The sequence below is a fragment of the Agelaius phoeniceus genome, chromosome 10, assembly GCF_051311805.1.
Source record: "Agelaius phoeniceus isolate bAgePho1 chromosome 10, bAgePho1.hap1, whole genome shotgun sequence".
NCBI lineage: Eukaryota > Metazoa > Chordata > Aves > Passeriformes > Icteridae > Agelaius > Agelaius phoeniceus.
In genome coordinates, this window is record NC_135274.1 from 18,542,032 (window position 1) to 18,558,849 (window position 16,818).

The following is a 16,818-nucleotide window of genomic DNA, read 5'->3' on the forward strand; positions in this document are numbered from 1 at the left end:
CTGTCCAGTTTTCTAATCTGGTGAAATGGCTGCAGAGCTCATCCCTGTGGCTTCAGCACTATCTTACAGAATAGATAAGGATTTTGCTCTAGAGCCAGGAGCTGCTCATATTTGGGTAGTAAAACATGAAGGTGCTTCCTTTTGCTATGAAGCATTATTAATCTATATAATCAATTGGAAACAAGACATCCCTACCCTAAGGGGAGTGTACTAGAGGTCTTGAAAATGAGATCACATTTCTAGTGTGTAAATCTCTGAAGCTTGTGCTGTTGGGTAGAAGTGTTTCCTGATATTTTTTTTGTTTGGTTGGTTTTTGGGGTTTTTTTCTTCCTTTGTGAGCTGTAGAAGATGGGGACTGTTAAGGTTACAGGAACGATCAACCAAATTGTGCACTTCTGGAATGTTGTAAGAGAAGATTGTTTATAATTTAATTCCTGGGCTTTCCACTGTTGGAAAGAACGTTGCTGCTCTGTAAAGGTTTTTCCTCTTAACGCTTGAGGAGACGTCTTACTTCTTTAATCTGCTCTAACTTTGCATCTTTTCAGTGTGAAATTGTCATTGCTCAGTTGTCTTCTCAATCTTTGCACATCCCCTGTTTTTCATCCTGGCCATCAAGCTGTCCAACATGCTCGAGAGGTCCCCAGCCCTACCTCCCTTCTTGGTACTGACCCCTCTGATGCCAGATCCAGCTTTTGTGTTTGCCACCATGTCTGTGATTTCTCCTCTCTGAGTATCCTCCCTGCGGCAAGCCCTTAGATAGGCCAGCTGGGGTACAGGACTGCCAGAAACAAGCAGTAATGGCTGCTGAGCTCCAAGCCTGCCTCCAAATCTGAGGTTCAAATCCTGTGGAAGCCTTTGTCCGTGCCTCTTGGACTTTTTCTTTCGCTGGGCTTGTATTACTCCGTCAGAGTTCTTCTCAGGGACCTTGCTGTGGCTAGCGGATGCTGCTCAGGAGGGACCAGAGCTGGCTGAAGCTAGAAACTCGCTTGTATCCACAGCCTCAGCCAGGCTGGAGGCCACCGAGGGGAAACGAGGAGGCTGGAGCAGAGCAGCTGCGCTGGCGATGTGTGCGCAGCCAGGGTCTGACATGGCGCAGTCGTCTCCGCAGCTTGGGGTTTATGGCCTCCTTTCACTCCTGTGCACACTCTCTTGTTCCCCACCTTCCCTTCATTCCTAGGACATGACTCTGTGATATAAAATACCCTCTAATTTCCTGAGCCAGGCTGGAACTCCCCGGAGAAGGCAGCGTCTGCCTGCCTGTCCCTCACCCGCCTCTGCATCCATGTTCCAGGCTGCCAGCTGCTCCCGCCGGCAAGGCAGCAGGAGGGAAACTGGGAGCATGGCACCTTCCCAGGCCGTGGGGAGAGGGTCTGCTGGCTCCAAAGGAGGAGCTGGTGGGAGGGTAGGGATGGAGCCAGGGTTGGAGCTGAGTTTCCTTTGCTTCCTTCCCTGCTGCCGGGGTTGTCCCTTCCCCTCCCCCAGCTGCATGGGAGCAGATGTGCTGCTTGTGTCAGCCCTGGCAGCCCCCTCCGCACACTCCAACCGGGCTCCTGCCTCGTCCCCTCCTCCTCTTCTTCCTCCTCCTCCCCCTGGCTTGGCCCCGTGTCACTGGGGATGGCGGTGGAATCATCCGCCCACTCGGCCTGCCTCCCCTGTAACCCTCCCTCCTTCCTCCCTCCCGCAGGTCTCTTTGTTGGAAAATTCAAGGCAGATGAGTGCCGGGGAGCGCTGGGCCTGCGTGCCAGGCGCTGAGCTGCAGCTTGGCCTCGGCATGTCTGCCGGCCCCAGGATGGGAAGGGGGCCGCTGAGTGCCCGGCCGCAGGGCAATTCTCTGGGCAGGGCAGCAGCACCAAGGGTCCTGGACTGCACTCGCCTGGGCAAGGCTTGGGTCGCTTCCACATGAAAGGGGTTTTTCCTGGCCACCATTCTTAGCCATGTTCTACCCAGCCCCCAGCAGGACATTGGAACATTCAAAACCTGACAGTAAACTCAAAGCAGTCCCTCTGAAATCATCCTTAGGCAGATGTTTTCCCTGGGCTCTGGGAAAAGGAAAGGCTTGGTGAGAACCAGAGAGCCTGAACTCCTTCTGGGTCTGCTCTTTCAGGAATCCTGGGCTCAGACACCATCAGGTGGGGGCTGTTCCCAGCACATTCAGAGGATGGCTTTCCCTGCCAGCACATCCGCGGGACAGTTTCATCTCATGGCTGCCTCCCCATTCAAGCGAGGAGCAGAAACGTGGCACTGCTCACAGCTCCCCCAGAGGCTGCTCGCTCGGTGGCTTCTGACGTGTGAACCTGCGGTCGTGTCCATGCGAGAAGTGTGACTGGAAGAGTGGTGAGAGGTGGGAGGAGGAAGGCTGCAGCTAGGGCTGAGGCTGGAAAGGAATGGAGGAGGAAGGCTGCAGTTCAGGCTGAGGCTGGAAAGGAATGCAGGGCACAAATAGCTGGGATGGTGTGAGGGGTGACAGATGTGAGCAGCGCTGCAGAGATATTCCTGCTCGGCATGTGCCTGACTCCAGCACTATCAGTTTTTGCTCTGTAGAGTCTAAATATATAATCCTTTGTGCTCTGGCATCTGGGTGATAAATAGTGATAAATAATGTAGTGGCTGGAGGAGGAGGCAGAAAACTGCTCTGGGGTGGAGCTGACCCCTGGGATGTCTGGGGCAGCCGCAGGGTAATAAGAGTGAGGAGGGACCAGTTCTCAGGACAGAGGGAGCTTGTTCTCCATCAGGCATTGCAGCTGAGGCTGGATGGGCGGGTCTTGGGGTTGGTTTCCTCTGTCCCCACTGAAAGTGGAATAGTTGACTTGTGCTGAGCAGTTGGTCACCTTGACCCAGCAAATATATCACCCTGTCCCTTCACCCACAGGCAGGTCTCTGTGTCCCTGAGCAGGCAGCATGTAGCACTGAAAATTGGCTCTGCCTGAAGATCTCTCTAGGAATTGGATGCAGTCCAGGCTGCTGGCGACAGTATGAATGGATGCTAGTGGAGCCAGGGCAGGGTGCATGTGTGTGTGCACTTGGAAGTGAGAAGAAGGCAACTTGCCTGCATTGGAAAAGGCTGGTGTGGGCACCAAAGAGGGTGGGCCCCAAGGGGTCTGCCTGTATTTGACATTCATCTGGGCTGCAGGGGCTTTGGGCAGAGGCTGGCACAGAACATGCTGAAGAAGCATTAAGCTATCAGGGTTTTAATCCATCATCACTGCTCCTTTCTTGCTTTTCCTGCTTCTCCATCTGTGCAAGAGGAATTAACACACATCCTGGGAGTGGATTAGACTGCTCAAACCATGACCTCCTCATCTGTGCCTTCTGGGGAAGGGTAGCCTTTGTGCAGTCCCTTTGCTGGCTCTCCAGTTTTGTCAGGGATTGTGAGTGCCAGCTGCCAGGTGACGTGCTGCCTTTCACCCTGTGGGACAGCCCTTTGCTGAGCGTGTGTGACACCGGTGCAACCAGTGGGGCTGGCAGGGTGGAGCGGGCCTGCTCCCCAGCTCTAGGCTTCCTGCACTGTTCATTTGCCTTTTGCTGACGCCTTGTGAGTGTTGGCAGGCCTTGTGTCTTGTTCTGGGGACAGCTGGGACAGCTGCTGGCACACCAGGGAGCACAGCCAGGAGCCCAGAGCGCCTGTTTCTCCAAGCCCCAGCGTGCTGCGACTTGATGGCACTGGGGCAATGGGTCACAGCTCCGTGTCCCACCTGTGCGTCCTCTTCGATTCCCCGTGAGTTGAGGACTGGCTTGGGGACCTTTCAGATCTGTTGATAGGATTCCACTTCTGAGTAGTGTTAGATACTTATAATCTACTTACTTTTAATACATAATTTCTCTTGGTTTCACATTCTTTACTTTGTTCTTTTTTGTTGGACCTTCTCCCTACACCCATAATTTATTCACTATCTAATTACCTCATGTTTTAAGCATAATATGTTGCAAGCTACCTTAAATATAGGTTGGAAGGGGGAACACAGTATAACAAGCTAATTGTAATATATCTTTTTATTAAATAAGAGTGCTTAAAATGTTGTCATTGGATAGAAAAGGAAATGAGCTTGTTAAAGCCTATTTTGGTATTTGATTTATCAAAGATAGTAGAAATTGAACCTTCTGAATTTGCAAGTTGTTTTGATTGCAGATTCTGTGTGGAAAATGTATTTAGAGGTCCAGTAATATTTAAAATAAGAAAAATAAACTTTATTTTTTTCCCCAGGAGTAAAAAAAAAAAAAAAAGGTCAATTTTCTTTTTAGAAAGTTAGTGCTTCTTTCACTGTGAAGGCTGATAATAATGTAGCTGTTTGTGTAATGCAGGGACGTGACATTATGGCACAACTATAAAACTTGAAACGATGTTGAAATATTATGCATGTAATTAAAAAGCAACAGAATCATTTGGCATGCAGCATATTTAATGTATTTCACTTTCATCTATTAGAAATCTCTGGCATAGTTTGTGATTATTTCAGATCATTATAAAGAGGTTGAAATTATGTATTTCTTTAGAAATAAGCAAACTGGTGGAAATATGTCTGCTGGAAATGCAGTACAGCAGGAGCAGTCTGGGAGGTTGCTGGAGTGTGTGGAGGAACTTCCTGACACACCGGGTGAGGGAGCCAGCTGGGGAAGGCATGCACTGGACTTGTTTGTGAACAGAGAACTGGGGGGTGATGTGATGGCTGGAGGCTGCCTTGTGCACACCAACCACAACATGATAAGAGTTTTTGATTCTCAGAGGAGTAAGGAGGAGGATCAGCAGAACTGCCACCTTTGACTTGCAGAGGGCAGACTTTGGCTTGATTAGGGACTTGGTTGACAGAGTCCCTTGAGGGGCAGTTCTGAAGGGCAAAGGAGCCCAAGAAGGCTGATATTCTTCAGGAAGGAAATCTAAAAGATGTAGGAGCAGGCCATCCCTATGTGCTTGAAAGACAAGTCAGTGGGGAAGAAGAATGGCCTGGCTGAGCAGGCAACTTTGCCTCAAACTCAGGAAAAAATAAAATATTTTACCTTTGGAAGAAGGGGGAGACAACTCAGGAGTGGTACAAGGATGTTGTGAGGTTATGCAGGAAGAACTAGAAGGGCCAAAGCCCAACTGGAGCTTACGTGGCTACTCCTGTTAAAGACAATTAAAATGGTTTTACAAATGATGTTAGCAACAGAAGGAGGGCTAAGGAAAATGTCCATCCTTTATTGGATGTGGGGGGAAACAGTGACAAAGGGTGAGGAAATGGCTGGGGTACTTAATGTCTTCTTTGCCTCAGTCTTTAATAGCAAGATCAGCTGTTCTCGGGGTGCCCAGCCATGTGAGCTGGGGGACAGGGAGCAGAATGAAGCCCATGTAATCCAAGGGGAAATGGTCAGCAACCTGCTTAAACACACCAAAGTCTATGGGGTCAGATGGGATCCACCAAGGATAGTGAGGGAGCTGGTGGAAGTGCTTACTGAGTCACTCTGTCATTTACCAGCAGTCCTGGTCAACCAGGGAGGTCCCAGGTGAGTGGAAGTTGGCAAATGTGATGCCATCTACAAGGAGGGCCAGAAAGAGAATCCAAGGGAATTACATGCCTGTCAGCCCAACCTCAGTGCCAGGGAAGGTCATGGGGCAGATTATCTTGAGTGCCATCATGGGGCATGTACAGAACAGCCAGGCAATCAGACCCAGCTGGCATGGATTTTGGAAAGGCAGGTCCTGCTTGACCAGCCTGATCTCCTGTGACAGTGTGGCACAGTTAGTGGATGAAGGAAAGGCTGTGGTTGTTACCTACCTGGGCTTTAGTAAAGCCTTTGACACTATTTCCCACAGCATTCTCTAGGAGAAACTGGCTGCTCATGGCTTGGACAAGTGAGCTACTCCCTGTGTAGAAAGATGGCTGGTTGGGCTCAGGAGGGTGTCAGGAATGGAGCTACATCCATTGTGGTGTTCCCCAGGGCTCAGTACTGGGGCCAGTCCTGTTTAATATCTTTATCAATGATCTGGTCATGAGGATTGAGGGCACACTCAGTTCACAGATGACTAAGTTGGGTGGGAGTGTCGATGTGCTGGAGGGTAGGACAGCTCTGCAGAGAGATCTGGACAGTCTGGATTGACGGGCCAAGGCCAGTTCCATGAGGTTTGACAAAGCCAAGTGCTCAGTCCTGCACCTGGGTCACAACCCCACACAGCTCTGCAGGGTGGGGGAAGGCAGCCTGCAAAGCTGCCTGGTGGGAAAGCATCTGGGGGTGCTGGTTGACAGTGGCTGAACATGAGGCAGCGTGTGCTCAGGTGGCCAAGAAAAGTCAATGGCATTGTGGGTTGTGTCAGCAGCAGTGTGCACAGCAGGACCAGGGCAGGGACTGTCCCCTGTGCTTGGGACTGGTGAGGTGACACCTTGAACCCTGTGTCCAGTTTTTGGGCCCCTTACAAGACAGACATTGAAGTGCTGGAGCCATGACCAGAAAAGGGCAACAAAACTGGGGAAGGGTCTGGAGCATAAGTCCTGTGTGGAGCAGCTGAGGGAGCTGGTGGTGTTTAGTCTGGAGAAAAGGAGGCTCAGGGTGGACCTTATCACTCTCTATAATTCCCTGAAAGGAGGCTGTATCCAGGTGAGGATTGGTCTCTTCTCCCAAATAGGAAGCAACAGGACAAGAGGAAATTGCCTCAAGTTGTGCCAGGGGAGGTTTAGATCGGACATTAGGAACATTTCTTCACCAGAAGGGTCTGGCACTGAAACAGGCTGCCCAGGGGAGTATTGGAGTCATTATCCCTGAAGGTATTTAAAAGTTGTGTAAATGTGGCACCTGGGGACATGGTTTGCTGGTGGCCTTGGCAGTGCTTGGGTAATGGTTCAACTTGATGATCTTAAAGGTCTTTTCCAACCTAAACAATTCTATGATATGCACCTGAATTTTGGCTTTACTGATGAAAATGTGATCTGGGGGATGAAACAGCTGTATGCACATAGAAAGGCTATTCTGTCTTTGTCTCTCCTTCAGGCTGCCAGTCATGGCTGTGGGCATAGGTACCTGTGGCCTAGCAGCAGGGAGAGCTGCCAGTCCTCTCCTGCTCCATCCCCAAGCCTGGGCTGCCTGGTGTTGTATGCAAATACCTATCTGGGAGTCTCCTTTTCCTTTGAAGTCCTGAACCCAGCTCTGACTGTCTCCTCTCCCCTCTGCAGGGTGGTGAAAGAAGAGATCTCGGATGACAATGCCAAGCTTCCCTGCTTCAACGGCCGGGTGGTGTCGTGGGTAAGCAAGCCCCTTGCTTCGGTGTGTCTCAGCCTGTTTGTGCCCTCCCTCTCTGAAAAACAACCTTTGAATGTGGAGTGCCAAGTAAGGCACAGGGGCTGCTCAGTACTCTTGGTGTGCTGGCTGCTCACAAAGCTGATGAGCTGGATCCCCACACTCCAGTCCCTCACCTGGAGAGGGGGCTCTGTGCCAGGGAAGATGTGGGATACCTCTATGAAGAGCTCATGGTGACTGATGCCTGGCAGAGATCATGGTCATGGCCTGTCCACAGCATAACCCCTGTGCCCCTATGGCAGGGTCAGCTTCCCAAGGAAAGTTCTGCTCCAATGACTGGTGCAAAGGGCTTAAGTGACTTTAGTGCTGGTGAAGCGGACTGGATTTGACTGCCCTGAAGACTAAAGGTACTGCCTGGGCAGCTGCAGGACAAGCTTTTCCCTCAGTACCATGCCATGCACACGCTCTGCTCCCTGCTCGCATGCTTCCCTCTGGCCCCACGGGGACCCTCTGTTAGTGGGGGGAGAGTCTCCACAGCACATCATCCAGTTTTCCCTCTGCTGAGCTGCAGTTTGTGCTGATGAGGGTGTGTGGATCTACACCAAGACTCAAGTGCCTTTTTCCGGAGGCCTCTGAACAGTAAAAATCCTCAGCAAATCAAGCTAGGTCACACCTAATTCTGCTTCTGTCCCTGCACCAAACAGTGACGGGGCAGGCAGGTACCCCCTGCTGACACGGCTGCCGCTGGGATTCCTGCCAGGGGAGCAGGGTGCAGGCTGGAGCAGGAGGAAAGCCTGTGCTGGGCTCCTGCACAAAGAGCCGGGGCCAGACGCCTGCCGTCCTCCCTCTAGCGGTTATCCAGGCCCTTCGGAAATCAGCTGTGTCCTGCTCTTGGCCACCACACATTCCTCTGCACCCATCCTGCTCTGCTGCATCTGCCCCAAGATGTCCACCACCCCACCCCTTCCAGCTGCTTTTTGCTTTCACCTGCCCTATGGGGAGTCCTAGTGATTCTAAATCCATTCCAGTGTTCCTTTTTTATCTGTGTGCTTTTCCTTGTGATCCTTGTGTCCATGTAGCTGCTGGCTTTCCTTGCAGGAGCTATTTGGTTGTTCAGTGTGTGAGTGGCACAGATCTGGTGTGAGTCTGTCTGGTGTGACCACCATGCTGCTGCTCTGCTGGGCTGGATCCTTACAGGGAACTTGTGCCCCAAGTGAGCATCACTACCAGCTCTTGTGCATGAGGGGTAATGACAGTCCCAGAGGCCTTTGTGCACCTGATGATCCCTTTTTCTACCTCTGCTGAGAGTCTGCTAGTCCATGGGTGGTTTGGGGAATGAGAGGGGAGCACTTGCTTTGCTGCTTCTGACAGACAGGCTGGGATGGTGCTATTTTAGGAACTCAGTACTAATTTTAGCAACAGGGAAAGACGGGGGCTTGAATCCAAGTGAGTATTTCCTGACAGTGTAAGAGGCAGGAAAAGTGCAGGATTGTTATCAAAACCTTCCTGGGAGGAAATCCCAGCCTTGGGAGTGTTAGAGGAAGATAGCATCAATCCTGCCTGCTTGGGAACACCCTCCACTCTCTTCACTGCTGTTTGACAGCTGCCTGTGGCTAGTTCCCTCTGTCCAGATCTATTTGCTTGATGTTGCCTTGAGATTTTCAAGCATAAAGTGTTATAAGACTTTTCCCTAGGCAATGCTGGCCACTTTCAGCATCTTTTCTACCCTGTGCTCCTGGGCAGTGGCTACCAGAATTGGGATGTGGCCCTTAGGGGGGAGGATGTGTCCTGGGAAGACAAGTCACCAGGAAGGTGCCAGGAGCAGAGCCAGGCGTGTGCCTGGGGCTTGCTGGAGGGAGAGAAGCTGACCTGAGTGTGAGATGAGCTGGTTAGACAGTTGTGAGAGCAGGAGCCGTTGGGCTTGTCCTGGGGCTTGTGGGACAGGCTCTGCAGCTTTTGACACCTGAGGCTGCACTCTGCCCTGTCTGCTGCCTTGGCTCTGGCTTTTCAAGGCTGCCCTGTCTTCCTTGCCCCAGCTACATCCCTGTCTTTGTTTCCAATATCTCTTACAGTAGACTTCTCACCTACTATGCTAATGATGATCTGTGGGGTCCATACCCCCCTTATGAGGGTTTCCCCAGTTCCTGAAGGTGGGCAGGGCACAGCTCTTTCATCAGTGATGCTGGAAGCACTCAAGACCTGTATAAATGGGCTGTGCTTCTATAATTTGAGTTGGCCTCTGCACTTGGCTCCATGCAGATGTGATTCCCTCACCAGCAAGCAGTAGAGCTGCCTCTGAATTTACTCTGGGTATTATGGTTTGGACAGGAGCTATCAGCTTTTTTCCAGCCTATATCACATTTTGTCTGTTCTGAGCAACAATGGGTATCCCTCACCTCTGTTAGATCTTTTCTGGGCCCTGTCACCTCTGCTCTGGAGGTCCTGAATGCTTCTGTCAAGGAAGAGGCTTTTTGTTGCTTACTTGCTTGACCCTATTGGGATTAGCCCTGTTCATTACAGCTTGAAAGTAAGGGAGTGTGCAAATCTGGACAGGGAGCAATACTGGGGAGCAGCTCATTTGAACTATCCTCTGTTTCATTCCACTGGTGAGCCCGTGGCCCCTGGGAGAGTCTCCAGCTCATTCCCTGAGCCCTGAAGTTGATGGTTTATTATAGAGCCAGAATGATGGTGTGTTGATGTGCCTGGGCTGCCCCACAGCATGGCTGGCATAGAGAGTCTCTAGGGTTTAACCCTTTCTTGAGTTTCTGCGCTGGGGAATCCATTGAGCATCCCAGGGATTGTCTGAAGGTTGTGCTCAAACCAATAAACTGAACACAGCATGAAAGTTTGTGAAGTACATATGGAAGCCAGAAAAAGCCTGTTTCAAGAGTCTATTTCAAAGCCAGCCTTCGCCCTGAGCTCTGTTACCCCCAGCTTCTGAGGGTTGTGAAGGTGAAAGTCCTGCTGGGTCCCACAGCTTGAAGGCAGAAGTGTAGAGGCTGCTAGAGCTGAGGAAAAGAATGACTTGTAACTGCCTTTCCCAGTGTGAGAACTGGGGGAATCCAGTCCTGCTGCAGGATGTGTGCTAAAGGTTACCCGAGTGTGTGGTGTAGGTGTGCAGGTGATGTCAGAGTGTCCAAGCACAGCTGTCACCAACCCAGGCTTCACTGCTGGGTCAGGAGTTCCTGAGCCACAAATAGGCAGTGTCTGGGAAGGCCTTGGGGGGAAATGTTGCTACATGCTTGGCCTGTTCCATACCTGCTCCTGGGCATCTGCTGTTGTCAACTGCCAGAAATGAGATCCTGGGCCAGGCAGGCTTTTGGCCAGCTCCTTTGGCCACTCTTATAAATGTTTTCTCAGCTTCATTTTCTGTCTCTCATCCCTCCAGCTGGTGTCTGCAGAGGGTTCCCACTCAGATGCTGGCTCGGTCTGTGCCGATAACCAGACAGAGCTGCCGCCCTCCATGGAGCGCACAGGAGGAATTGGAGACTCCAGGCCCCCCTCTTTCCAGTAAGTTACACGGACATCTGTTCTGGTTTCCAAGGCCCACATGGTGCATTTGCTATAATCCAGACCAGTATCCCAGACCAGGCTGGGATACTCTTACCCAAAATGTCAGGGATGACAGCCAGCAAGAGGGGAGGAGAGTGGGGCTGGGAGCTGATTTGAAGTGGAGCTGCGTTATTCAACAAACTAGGGCATGCTGAAAATAATGCAGGGAAAGAGCCAGCACAGCATCCCCAGTCCTTTGACCTGCACTTGGAGATGTGCTGTGGTTGTTCCTGTCCCTCTAGAAGGAGACAGCTGATGGCTGGAACTTTGTGTTGGTCAGGACAGAGGTAGAGAGAGCCTTGTCAAGTTGTTCCCTGTTGAACATATTTGTTTGCTTTTATCTCATCACAGCCCTAACACTGGGGGGAGTCGAGAAAACTTGGACAATGAGACAGAGACAGACTCTGTGGTGTCATCACAGAGGGAACGACCTCGTCGGACAGATGGGCCTGAGCATGGTGAGTGTTGGTAAGGTGGTGAGAACTCTGAAGGGCATGGCTGGGGCATGGCAGTACCAGCTCCAGACTTGGGGCAGCTTTCTCTGCTCTGCAGAACCTTTCCAGCTCAAAAGAGCTATTCTGTAGCTTTTAGGAGGGTCATAGCCTCACATTGGAGGTAGGAGCTAACACCTGTGTTACATCAGAGCTTGGTGTTGAACCCTTTGGGGTCAAGGGAGATATCTCCTGTAGAAGCCCCAAGAGCAGGAGACAGTCGTGTCTCTGTCTTCTTAGCTGAGAAGCAGAGTAAGCTTTAGCCTTCCCACTTGTGCTGTTTCTTGCTCTACCAAGGAAACAGCTGCAAGTCTTCCACAAGTTTAGCAGCACTGTTCCTACTGGGCCATCAGCCTCTTCCCATCCTAGTGATAGAAGAGGTATCCCATAGGAGATGGATCTGTTCCCAGGGTAGACTGGGAGTTATTTGGCACTAGACAGGATTGACTGGTGACCAGATTTGTTCTGAGGAGGTTGCCATGAGCCCTGCATAGGGTAAGGTTTTCTCTCAAGCCCACTGACTCTTGTCTTTTCACAGCACCCAGGGTGAATGGGACAGTGAAGGGAGAGCGGCGCCGAGACCTGGGTGGGTACGAGAGCTCCTCCACACTCATGAGCAGCGAGCTGGAGACCACCAGCTTCTTCGATTCAGATGAAGATGACTCCACCAGCAGGTAGGAGAGCTTGGGTCTTGGGAAAACACTAATTTCCCCCTGACTCTCAGAAAAGAGAGATGCCTTTGCAGGGCACAGTAGTCCTGGGCTCAGACCTGCTTCCGTCTCACCCAGCAGACCCCTCTGCCATTGTCTGTCCCCCATGTGCATGTTCTCCTCTCTGCTCCTGCACTCCTCTATTCCCTGTGCCATTTCCACATCTCTCTTGCTGCCAGAGCCACCACTATGGCAGCAGAAGAGCTGACTCTTGCTTTTGCTTGCAGGTTTAGCAGTTCAACAGAACAAAGCAGTGCTTCCCGCCTAATGAGGAGGCACAAGCGCCGCCGGAGGAAACAGAAGGCTCCACGCATTGAGCGGGTACCCAGGGAGGGGCTGGGTATCCTGGGGAGGGCAGTGCAGGGCAGGGTGGGCTCATAGGGACTCAGCTGTTTTTGCTGTGGGCATGGCTTTGGACAAGTGTCCAAGGCTGACACTTCAAAAAGTCCTGTGAACCTTTTCCAAGTCAATGTAGCCTCAAGAGCTGCAACCACAGGCCTTGTCCCAGCTGTAGAGAGGTCATAAGGACCATGGCTGTTCTCTGGCTCTGCAAAGCTCCCAGCATAAGACTGGAGTTGTAGGTGGTGGCTGTGGTGCCACAAGGAGGGGCAGGAAGGAAAGGACAAGTGGAGGAAGCTAGGGCTGGGAATGTTACTGAGGCACGGGAGGACATCTCATGTTTTGCTTATGTTGCAGTCCTCGTCCTTCAGCAGCATCACAGATTCCACCATGTCCCTGAACATCATCACGGTCACGCTGAATATGGGTGAGTGGGAGGTGTGCATGGAGCCTGCAGTCCTTTCAGAGCGAGACTGGGTCATGGAGAGGGAACTGGGGAGGGGGCAAAGAGAGCACATGGGGGAGGAGTGAAAAGATGGATTCTGTAGGAGATTGGCTTCTCTTGTAGAAGTTGTCTCTCAAGAGTTTGTGTGTCCCAGGACATCTCTCTGGGACAGGGGTGCAAATGACCACCATTAGGATGTGGTTTTACTGAGGTTAGGTCTGCTCGTGCTTGATGCTTTGGAGTGACTTAGTTCTTTCTCTTTCCATCCCTGCAGAGAAATACAACTTTCTGGGCATTTCTATTGTGGGACAGAGCAATGAGCGTGGGGATGGAGGCATTTATATTGGCTCTATCATGAAGGGAGGCGCTGTGGCAGCTGATGGCAGGATTGAGCCAGGGGACATGCTCTTGCAGGTACTTCACACCCACGTATCTCCATCTTTGGGCTTGGGACAGCAGTAAGAAAAGACCCAGAAGCCTCCCTGAGAACTTTGGCAGGCTAAACCCAGGAAGTCATGCTTGGAAGAGGGAAGCTGAGTCACTGCTGAGCTGAGTGGGGAGCTCAGCCTCCGGTCACATCTCTGGGACTCACCTCTTTGTGTTGTTTGTAGGTAAATGACATCAACTTTGAGAACATGAGCAACGATGATGCTGTGCGGGTGCTGAGGGAGATCGTGCACAAGCCGGGGTGAGTACTTGGGTTGTTCCTTCCATCCAGGAGCATCTGCTCAGTTTGTGCTTGGAGTGTGTGAGTCGTATCTTTCAGGCACCTCTGCCAGTGCCTCTGCAGAATCTCAGAACTTAGGGGTTTGGTGTTGCTTTGATTCCTGGGTTTTCATGTCCAATGCAAGAATTGCAGGGAATTGGGGTCTGTGCCCCTTTTTTTGTGGGGATGCCATGTTGCTGCTCATTGCAGGGCAATTGGACTAGATGACCTTTAAGATCCTTTCCAAAACAAAATTTGCTGTGATTCTCTGATTCTATTTGGGTCATCAGCAACCCTCAACAGGGTCACATCATTTTATTCATATCACTAGGGGAAACCCATAGCTGGAGGGGAACAAAGTCACTATACTAGCAGCTTCTCCCTGTCTCCCAGGAGAGAGCTGGCACATAGCATCTACTCATCATGCAGGGGTTTGTGTTACTGTGCTCTAGTTCTAACTCTCTCCTTTTTGTTGCAGGCCCATCACCCTGACAGTGGCCAAGTGCTGGGACCCCAGTCCGCGGGGCTGCTTCTCGTTACCCAGGAGTAAGTGGATAGCTGACCCACCCTTAGCACTGGTGCCAAGCTCATGTGAGAGCCTTGCCTTAAGCACTTACTTGGTTGTTGTCTTGTTCCTCCCCTGTGTATGTGACTCCATGGGGCACTGAATTGGGGTTTGATGGGGTTTCAGCTCTCCATTTAGGAGGCTGCTATGTCCTATTTCCAAACCAAAATGCCCATAAGCCCAGCCCTTCTTCCCACATCACGCTGGGGACGCGTTTCACTGGGGCAGGGAGGTCACTTGGCTCGGGGCGCCAGAGGAAAGAGAAACCCCCCTACAGCCATAGGGGGATCTCTCCCTCTGCACCTCTCCTGCTGACCCTCCCTCTCTTCTTTCTCTCCCAGTTGCTCCCCAGCGGATCTGGGCTGGGCCAGACTCTCCATGCTCCGATCCGGGTGAGTCCCGGCAAATACTGGGGATGGAATGGGCTGTGCTGCGTCCCTGTCCCTCCCTAGAGGTTGTTTGGATGAACTGATAATTTCTTACAGCTACTGACAGACTCTTTCTTCCTTGCAGGTGAGCCCATCCGGCCCATCGACCCGGCAGCCTGGGTGTCTCACACGGCAGCGATGACTGGCACCTACCCAGCGTACGGTATGAGTCCATCCATGAGCACAATCACTTCCACCAGCTCCTCCATCACCAGCTCCATCCCAGAGACCGAACGTAAGTCCTTGTGCCTCCGTGCTGCACCCGCTGCACGGCCCCCTCACCTTCACTCTGCTGTGAAGGGTGCAATACATCTGCCTGGGGACAGCTGGGGTGGGCCTGATCTGCCCTGACAAGGGACTGGGAGGGAGGCAGCTCTTGCTGGGCTGGACTTCGATCAGTCGGAGTTCTGCCTGGGAGAATTAACATGTTTTTAAACCTTCTCTGTGAGGAGAGTAGAGGAGCCTGGCTGCAATCAGAGCTGTGGCAGGTGTAGAAGAAAGGCTGAGACTAGTCAGGGGCTGGCTGCTGAGAATGTGGAGCCAGAGGGATTCAGTATGTCCCTGGAGCAATTGAGAGCTCCTCCTAGACAGCAGATAGAAGAGGCAGCTGAGAGCAAAGAGCCTTGTGGTGGGGCAGGGTCCTGCTGAGCACTGGCTTCTTGGTTGCTTTCTGGAGGTTTGGGGTGATTTGATATGTAGAGCCCTGAAGCAAGGGTCTGGAGAGTTTGGGTGAGGCAACAAGCCAAGAGTTTGTTTTAAGTTTGTGACTCATGTGAAGGATAACATGGGAAGGCTGGAAAGGGGGGGGTACCACAGCATGTACCCCAAGGCTGTCTGTGATGTATTGTTCCCTGGCCCATTCCTCCCGTGTGTGATGCTTCCATGTGGCCCTCTTGTCTCTTCTGCTCTCTCTCACCTCTGCCTGCCTTCCTTCATCCACACCACAGGCCTCGATGACTTTCACCTGTCCATCCACAGTGACATGGCCACCATTGTCAAAGCCATGGCCTCACCAGAGTCAGGCCTCGAGGTGCGTGACCGCATGTGGCTGAAGATCACCATCCCCAATGCCTTCATTGGTAAGAGACTGTGCTGCTTGCAGCAGAGGCAGGGACTGGGGAATGGGTGGCCTGTTTTCAGGCAGATATCCAAGGGAGCATCTTTGTCACCATAAACAAACTGTTGACTAGGCGAGAGTCAGAAATTGAACCTTTTGACCCACTTTGTTTTGCTCCAGCGTGGCTCACTGCCTCAAGGGCTGCTGTCTTCCTTTCTCTTGCCAAACTTAACTCTCTATTTGGTGGCAGGTTCGGATGTGGTAGATTGGCTCTATCACCACGTGGAGGGCTTTACAGACCGCCGTGAGTCCCGCAAATATGCCAGCAACCTGCTGAAGGCTGGCTACATCCGACACACCGTGAACAAGATCACCTTCTCAGAGCAGTGCTACTACATCTTCGGGGACCTCTGTGGAAGTATGGCTCTTGGTGTGGGTGGGAGGGAGAGGATGGAGGTGTAGTGGTCCTGGAGAGCCCTGCTGACACCACAGGGACACACCTACAGCCATTGCCATCACACTGGGCCCCTTGTTCTACCGACTCTGTAAGGGAGTGATTAAGAATGTCCCAGCTCCCTTGTCCTACTGCTGAGGTAGTGAAGTTGGAAGCAGCATTGACAGTGTCACCTACTATGTGATCTTTTCTCCGGGACAGTCATAGCAGAGTCTTAGTCTTTACTGACTGTCTCCAGGCTCTGAATTTCAGTGCTGGCAAGGGGTTGGTGCTCAGAGTTGGCTGCTCAGATAAAATGGGGGAAGGAATTGGCAGGGTGAGCTGTAGCTCTGATGTAGTCCTTTCCCAGCAAGCTGGTCTCTGTATTAGAGCGGCAGCTTGGACTCCCACAGCCTGGCAGTTGTACAGCCAGGAAGCCCAAATGGTGGCATTGACTAACAGAGAGAGTGCCAAATTCTTGTGTCTCCTTGTGTATCCTGTCCTTGTCCATCAGCAAGAATGGACAGAAAGCTGCTTCACCACACATGGTTGTTTTTCTGCTTGGATTAACCCCTGTTCTCTGCTTTCTTGCAGACATGGCTAATCTGTCTCTTCATGATCATGATGGCTCCAGCGGTGCCTCTGATCAGGACACTTTGGCTCCGCTCCCCCACCCAGGAGCCGCACCCTGGCCTATGGCCTTCCCATATCAGTATCCACCACCTCATCCATACAACCCCCATCCCGGCTTCCCTGACCCAGGCTACAGCTACGGAGGGGGCAGTGCAGGCAGTCAGCACAGTGAAGGTGAGTGAAAAGGACTAAAATATGCCTGTAAGTGGGCAGATGTCCTGTTCAGTACAGGGCAGTGGCAGGAAAGGGCTGCTTA

At 51.9% G+C, this 16,818-nt stretch overlaps 1 protein-coding gene across 6 annotated transcripts in view; it reads left to right on the forward strand.

The window, feature by feature from the left end:
* The window catches only part of DVL3 (dishevelled segment polarity protein 3), a 33,921-nt gene that overhangs the window by 14,617 nt on the left and 2,486 nt on the right, over positions 1-16,818 (forward strand). For 2 of the 6 annotated variants that reach the window (XM_054639157.2, XM_077184055.1), the window contains exons 2-15: positions 7,140-7,209; positions 10,592-10,713; positions 11,107-11,213; positions 11,785-11,920; positions 12,184-12,277; positions 12,653-12,722; positions 13,015-13,154; positions 13,352-13,428; positions 13,925-13,992; positions 14,353-14,403; positions 14,525-14,674; positions 15,387-15,518; positions 15,747-15,914; positions 16,524-16,736. In XM_054639157.2, the coding sequence (XP_054495132.1) occupies positions 7,140-7,209; positions 10,592-10,713; positions 11,107-11,213; positions 11,785-11,920; positions 12,184-12,277; positions 12,653-12,722; positions 13,015-13,154; positions 13,352-13,428; positions 13,925-13,992; positions 14,353-14,403; positions 14,525-14,674; positions 15,387-15,518; positions 15,747-15,914; positions 16,524-16,736 (1,598 nt within the window). Of the gene's footprint in view, positions 1-7,139; positions 7,210-10,591; positions 10,714-11,106; positions 11,214-11,784; positions 11,921-12,183; positions 12,278-12,652; positions 12,723-13,014; positions 13,155-13,351; positions 13,429-13,924; positions 14,038-14,352; positions 14,404-14,524; positions 14,675-15,386; positions 15,519-15,746; positions 15,915-16,523; positions 16,737-16,818 lie in introns of all 6 variants that reach the window. The other 4 variants (XM_054639160.2, XM_054639159.2, XM_077184054.1 and 1 more) reach the window with 3 other exon arrangements.